The sequence below is a fragment of the Triplophysa dalaica genome, chromosome 20 (genome assembly GCF_015846415.1).
Source record: "Triplophysa dalaica isolate WHDGS20190420 chromosome 20, ASM1584641v1, whole genome shotgun sequence".
Classification (NCBI taxonomy): Eukaryota; Metazoa; Chordata; class Actinopteri; order Cypriniformes; family Nemacheilidae; genus Triplophysa; species Triplophysa dalaica.
The window spans coordinates 4506764-4514332 of record NC_079561.1 but is presented as its reverse complement, the minus strand read 5'-3'; the positions used below and the strand labels follow the sequence as shown (position 1 = coordinate 4514332).

General features: G+C 38.3%; 1 protein-coding gene across 2 annotated transcripts; it reads right to left on the bottom strand.

The window, feature by feature from the left end:
- Positions 1–2270: 2270 nt before the first annotated feature.
- dtx3 (deltex E3 ubiquitin ligase 3) lies at positions 2271–7569 on the bottom strand. Of its 2 annotated transcripts, XM_056732190.1 has the most exons (5): positions 6967–7568; positions 6739–6786; positions 4639–5450; positions 4297–4514; positions 2271–4187 (listed from the first exon to the last, which is right to left on the bottom strand). In XM_056732190.1, the coding sequence occupies exons 2-5, from the start codon at positions 6749–6751 to the stop codon at positions 4112–4114; spliced, it is 1119 nt and encodes a 372-aa protein (XP_056588168.1). In that variant the 5' UTR covers positions 6752–6786; positions 6967–7568; the 3' UTR covers positions 2271–4111. The 2 variants fall into 2 exon arrangements, with proteins under 2 accessions (XP_056588168.1, XP_056588170.1); XM_056732192.1 differs by lacking the exon at positions 6739–6786 and having other exon boundaries at positions 6967–7569.

Sequence of the window (7569 nt, the reverse complement as noted above, 5' to 3'; positions counted from 1 at the left end):
TTATTCTTACTCTATTTTAGTCATTTTAATTTGAAAAATAAAGTCACGGAGATGTCTCATACAATTTCTTCTCCGCATTTGCATTTTAGCTTCATTTCAATGGTTCCCTGCCCCCTCGTGCTACACAAGCAGATGGGTAATAACATGACAGAGACTGCCCTGGGAAATAGACATGATGGGTACAAATCAACCACAGAACACACAATTCTGCTGCAGACATTACATAGACCATTTTAAAACATTTTAAATAAACTTTAACATAAATGCCTGATAAATTGCAGTGCAATACAATTTTGTGTGGCAAAACAAATCATAGTGATTAGAAGAAGCTCCAACTTAAACCTTAGCATATTAGCCCTCCCACACTGGCATCACACACCAGAAATCTAGCTAACACACAAAGCTAACACAAAACCTCTAAAACAGTAGCTTCCAAACATTCAGATTCCTCGCATATCCTTCTGGAAAAATGTTCTTGGCATGAGGAACAAATATTGTCTAGAGGAAGGGCTGACTGGGCCAGATGGGCCGGGCCATGAGATGGAAGAGCAGCAGATGTCCAGAAAAGCTTCAGCATGGCATTCACTGCTTTGGAACTCACATTCACACTACTGTAGAAGCTCACTGTCCATCCTGCACACGGGCATCACACACCTGAGCCATAAATGGGAATTGGACGATTTTTGGGTATTAGCATTGCATCTTATGAATGATAAAAATGCATTAAAAGCCCAAAATGTATAAACGTTTTTTTAATGGTATTGAAGTAACTGCATTTATTGTTATTGTTCTTCATTGTAATTAAAATGAGAAATATGAGACAATCTCCCACAGCTAACACAAAAGAGAAATTCCCATGACTAACTGTGTCACGAAGTTATTTCCATACTCTTATCTAATACCCAGACACACAGAGTGGTCAGTCAGTGGACATGAATAATAATCACAGTACACCTCAAAGCAGATGGGGATTTACTACATTGCTCAAGGGCACTCTGGCATAATCAGAGGAAATGCCTTGAGCTACATCTCAACACGGGTTTTCCAATTTACAGCACAGTTCTTTTATCATCGCACCACCCGTCACGGCATTTCGCCCTCAAGTATCAGACGTATTGTGGGCTAGATACTTCAAGTACTACTCATGATTTTATTCAGAAGGACTATAACACAAAATCAATATGTTATATACTCTTTTTATTTTATACAAAGCCAATAAATTAAGACAGTCTATTCCTACCTTAGAGATGAACTACAGGGGCTGATTTCCAGTACTTTTTCATTCATAGCATACAACTGCTTAGATACTCTCTTGTGATGAATGGGGAGATGTTAAACTATGGTGCTTACGTTACTATAGACCAGTGGTTCTCAAATGGGGGTACTGCAGGGGGTACGTGAGAGAAACTGACATTTAGGATTACATAATGAAAATCAATAAATTATGATAATAGTATTTTTATATGAAATTTGGACTACACAAAGATGCATTAAAATTAAATTAATACATTTAGATATAACAACTGTTTGACTCTCATTTCACTGAACTTTAAGGTAAAATGTTGCCGTCTGGTCAAGGGGTATGGGCTTGAAAAAATCATAAAAAGGGGTACTTTTTCTGTTCTATTGGATGTATTTTTAGCAAACATTTGTGTGGCGATAAAAAAAACTTCTAAAGTTCTTCTGGAACAGCACTGGATAAGCATTGCTAACCAAAAATGAAAACTGTCATCATTTACTCACCTTTGACTTGTTCCAAATCTCTTTAAATGTCTCTGTTCTGATGACATCACAGATATTTGGGGGGTCTCCAAAAGTCAGCTCAAATCTCCGAATCGAGACGATCCTTTAAAGATAATACGCCAACCTCGTTGACTATTGTGTCTGTTTATCTGTTTACACCTTACAAAAAAAGATTTACACAATGTAAGCAGACAGGCACACTTGTGACATGAAGGATAAAGATCCAGTGAAGTACTGGCGCCCTCTGTTGGACTTTTTCTGGTTTTCTGAACCTGCAATTGGACGACCTATTGAAGCTGTTCAAATTTATAAACAATCTATACAAAATGATCTGTTATTAGGCGCATTCATTTACATTTAATGTGGTTTTATTGTGCTTGTTCACCCAACGCTATTATTAAAATATGATTGGCACATTTATTTTGGGGCATATCTTTTGCAAAAAAAAGAATCCCTCTATCATAGATTTAGAAATAAACATCCAGGTGAAGGTCACGTGCACAAAGTAAAAACGACAGAATTCAATGTAACATAACAGAACCCCTTTATTCAAGTATGAAAATGTAAAGCACATTTTTAATTGTAGCATAAAATTCAATTATGTTATACAAATCAACTATAAAGGCAAATTATTAACTTCGAACAATCAGTCATCTGAAGAGGTCTATTTTATAAATCTGATTTGGAAGTGCATAGAATTTTGCATGACATTAACATTTTAGTCCTACGATTCCTGACTGAATTGGTCCTTCATAAAATAAACTGTGGGGGTGAAGAAAACTCAATAATGATACTCTTTTAATTTAATGATACTATAAATGTAAACGACCAAAGACAACACAAAGTAAATATGTTTTGGTTTGTGTAAAACAATTGTAAGATTGATAATCCAGCTCTGCAGTGTGATGGATTTATCTTAAAGCTGAAATCCTGCAATGTAGACTTATAATAAAACTTTAGAAAATAAAATACTAGTGAGTAAAGAGTACTATTAATAATAACAGGCTGTGACCTTAAGAAGAAGGAACAATAACATTTGAATGAGAAAAACATCTGATAATTAGCTAGCATACATGTTGGACATTTAGGTGAATCTCACAAAATCTGTCAGATCCTTTAGATTTTTTGCATTTTAGTGTAGTTTGGCATGGCATTCAAGCACACCTTTCCCTACCAGTTCTCATAACTATAATGTCATAGAATCACTTAAAGTCTTCATTAGTCAAAAGTATAACTTATTTTGTTTCTTTTTGGTTTTGTGGTTAAATGTGACCTTGACTTTTTTGTGAGGTTCACCCATTTGCTTTGTTATTGAATTGTTTTCTACCTCAGAAAACGTTGCATGGACAAAGCTCCTAATTCTTCAAAATAAACCCAATGGCAGGTTTTCTGAAAGTCTGAGGCAAAGACCCAAACGGTTTCTATGATTTGAGCTATTATGCTCTTTAGTTTGGTATAAGTGGTTTACACGCATTTTTACTTGACATCATTTTATATAAGTGGCAGAAGTTTTGACATCAACGTGAGAACTCGCAAACCTGTAAATATCAACAAAAAAATCCAAATAGGGAAATCCAGCATACAGCAAGCGAGAAAATACACACTATTCTCATGCACCCGACGCAAATGAATAACCACAACATTTCCTGAAGGATGAAGGATATGGATGTTAAAGGATCAAAATTAGGACTGAAAATCAAAGCATAACCGGGACCTTTTATTTAAAAAGGCCCACAAAAACCACTCTGGAAGATCAGGCAGAATCCACTTTAAATTCTCACCATACAAAGATTACCTATACTGCAAAGTGCCTCTTAGTGCGGATTACTAGAAAAAAAGGTTGTATGGGATTGTCCCAGCTGTACCCATTTAGCTGTGCTATGCCATTGCCCCTTCATTTCTCCTCATCCAGATGTTACCATAATTTGACAAGGCCATTAAGCGTAATGTGGATGGGAGAACCAAAGAAAGACAGAGGCCAGCAGCCTAGACATTGGCTTTTACCTGACAAGAGGGAAAAGGAAAGCTGTACTGCAGATAAGGAAACCTCTGTACACCTCTCGAAATTCACATTTTAGCAGTACGACGGGTATCCTAAACTCAGCTGAGTACCATTTGAACATCTGTTTAGGTAAAGTGCAGCCCAGTTTGTGCCAAAGAAAAGTTTATGGAAACACACTGCCTTCACTCATGTAAACCGAGGAACAAAGCTAAACATAAAGACTAAAACAAAACATTGCGACAGCGTCCTGAACCAATGCTGCAGCAGATGACTGTGGCTTGGACACAGTGAGTTTGTGATAAGACTGTGTTCAGGTGCACACATTTGCCATCTTTTTGAAAGGTCTTAGATGCTACGAAGTAATGGTCAATCGGGTGTTATTCCTTTCTCTCGTAGTTCCTCTGTCACCCGCACAAGATATGTAGGATCTGGATAACCAAAGCTGAAAAAAGGCCATAACAATATATGAAATCACGGGTGGCACAAAACATATGTTTAAAAGTGTAACTTTACTTTCAATTTCATATTAACAGGACTACAAAAGTGCATACCATCGGGGTCCCCCCCATATAGAGGACTTGTGATGAATATCGTTCCAAGTTATAACATTATGCATCCCAGTGGTCATGGAGGTGCCTATGGTAAATACAAGGCGCTGTTCAAACGCCCGACGAAGCATGCGTAAAACACGGTTTCCCTCGGGACTGTCAGGCAGGTATGCCACACGATCTGTGCCTGGGTACCTCACCCCGGGGTTCGGATGCTCTTGCTGAAACCATATGAAAATATGATGGTAAATGGTGTTAGACTCTTATGTGCTAGATAATGAAATGTGCAAAGTGCAAAGACATGCAAGACACTGCTTTTCTAATTCGGCTGTAAGCGGAACTTACCGCTTGGAAACCTGGAGGGAAGTTGTAAATTATGCATATACAGCCGTAACCTTCATGTCCAGGCAACTCAAGGTCTGGGTCTCTTTCCACCATCATGCTCCCATTGGCTGGTTGGTTTCCGATGAGCTGACCGTACACGAGTCTGCACACGGGACACGCCTTCTTTACCTGAAACGCCTGTTCTAAGCAAGACCGGCAGAATGTGTGGCCGCATTTGTCTAGAGTTGTCTTTTCTGCTATCTCCCCCATGCAGATAGAGCAAATAGTGCTTTCTTCTTCGTTTAACTGGCTGACGTTGGATTCCGGCCCGGTTCTTGTCGCGGCTTCGTGTTGCATGGGTATAACCATGCAGTTGTCCACCTCACATGCATTTTTTTTGTACTTCTGCTGCTGTCTCTGAGAGCGACGTGGTTGTGGTTGGGGTGGAGGCAGCAAGCTCCCTTCCCCGTCGGGCTCCATTGCCGTCACACAGGGTAACAGAGAACGTTTCCTTTTGGGAGCTGCCTCTTGTTTGGTCATCTCTTTTCGGGCACAGCGGCATAAGTCTATAAAAGCTTTTCGTGTAAGGGGAGAAACTGGCCCTTCTGTCGGCCCTGTTATGGCCCTGCTGCTGCCCTCCACTGGGGTGAGACGCACGGCGCAGCACCCGCCGCGCTCCCCACGTCGGATGATGTCTGCGCTAAGTCCCTGCTTGTCCTCAAAGTCAACCAACCAGGGCCGTCCAGCGGCTGCAAGGTAATCCCACACCGCCTGCGAAACCAGCACCTCGTCACTGCCCTGCCCCGCTCGCACGCTCATCTCATCAAATGAAACTGGGAAAAAGAGATCAGTTTGCACATCAGTTTTCTAATGTATTATAAATAACATACAGTATGAACAAATGTTAACTTTTTTTGTCTTTTCTAGTTGTTTGCAATATGATATATCTAAAGATATATTTTAATTTTTATACTATATCACATGTTGCACAAGATTAACCTACAATATGAAGTATATTTAGTAGCGGCCAAAAGCGATGTCCAGCAGGCATATTAGTACAATATTTGTTTTAATGCCCCTCAAGTTGGATTCAATCAAAAAATGAACCATCACATATGAGTATGGTGCAAAATGGAGTACACCACGTGGTAAACTTTTAATGACAAATATGTTTGCCGAAAAAAAACCTCAGGGAATAATAAAACTAAAATCTCACAAGAGAAAAGCACACATTGACTACAGTTTTATGAGATCCTATATATCTTCAATCCTCTTATGTTTTTTAAATTTAAAAGATTAAAACACCTTGCAGATTTGTTTTTGCTAAAACACACGACGTTATACCCAAACATTTTTAACACATACTTAATAAAATATTTGAATATATAACGTCATTGTTTCAACGTATGACACCACTTTTAACCACTACCACGCCTATAAATATGTACATATTTACCAAAATATATATGTGTATATGTCTCAGTAGTTAACATTTAGGATTTTTAGCTTTTTTACAGTCCTCTTTCAGACTCAATAAATATATTTTTTAAAACATACAAATACTCCTTGTAGCATAAAACGTTATGTTTAAAATGGTTTACGATCAAGTTCATGTTAAACATTTACCCTTTACTGTTTTCCCAAGTTAAACATTCGCTTGTGCTTGTTATAAATTGGTCAATTGCCTTGTAAAGACAAACATTTGATGATTAATGGGTGTTGATGAGTCAAGCTTGATGACTTCACATTACTTCATGCCTGACAAGACATCCTGCAGAAGACATCTAGTTAGATGTCATATTTATTCCCTCGACATTTACAATATTCCTTCTCATCCAAAATATTCTATATTCTTCTTTGGTAGTCGTCTAATATTATAATATATGTTAGTATTAACCCTCTCCCAGTAGATAAGTGGCGTGCAAAACAAGGGTGGAATATTATAGACAAATTATTTTTGTATGAATAAGCTATGCTGAATATTTGTCAACTGGTTCAACACCAACAGGCGGTCGCGAGACTCTGCAGAGGTGTTCACTGTATAAACAAAGAATCATTATATGCTCCACGTTCTGCATTTCACTTGGTGCATGAAACAATTACATTTATTTAAAGGAATACCTTGTGATCCCATAAATTCCTCTTAACTGCAGTAACGGGCCCGTTTCCCTGTTTAGAAAATATAAATATAAGTTAAATCAATATTGTTTATTATTTTGCAGAGCAACCTGACAAACACATTACAGAATACCAGTTGCTTTAGCGCCAGCACTAAAATAGTTAAACATAAGAAGAATAGAACAAAGCTGTCATGAAGCCTATTGTGTTCATGTAGTCGAATATATTCACCTTATGTGATGACTTTGCCGGAAGAGATGAATGTATAGGGAACCTACTGCTGCAACTGGAGAATGCCTTCCGCTCGATGAAGTCAAGAGACGACCGCTGCATTGAATTTGCCTTCAAAGCGATGACAATTCTTTCGAAATGCGAATGTATACTTGGGATATCCTACTCAAGTTCAGATAACGCCTCTCTTGGTCGTTTTACGATACGCTCGCTCATTCTCTTTGTGATGTTCCAGTTCTTGGCCAAAGGAAGCCAACGTATATACAAAGAACATCTTTGACTGTCACGACGAAAATGTCTTCCTTCTAACACCCTTGTGACTCAAAGTCATCGTCTGTACGTCGAATTCCGTTGTCACATAGTTCCTTTTGTAGTAATTATAATGAAAAATCCTGTGAATACTAGATCATGTGGGCAGGAAGTTCGTCACTGTAGACTGATGGTTTGAGGCGGATTAGAGATTAAAGGATGCGACCGCAGTGTGGCGCTCTTAAAATACGATCCATCGTCTTGTAGTTTTTTTTAATGTAAGCATTTATTCGAGACCACAAAAGAAAACTAATTCCAGTGTTATTGGGATTAAAACATTCAAGGAGTAATATG

Coding starts and splice junctions, on each gene's coding strand:
- dtx3 (XM_056732190.1), bottom strand. Junction 4,515..4,638: donor TCCCTCCAGGTTTCCAAGCG/GTAAGTTCCGCT, acceptor ATATGGTTTCAG/CAAGAGCATCCGAACCCCGG. Junction 4,188..4,296: donor ATATGGGGGGGACCCCGATG/GTATGCACTTTT, acceptor GCCTTTTTTCAG/CTTTGGTTATCCAGATCCTA.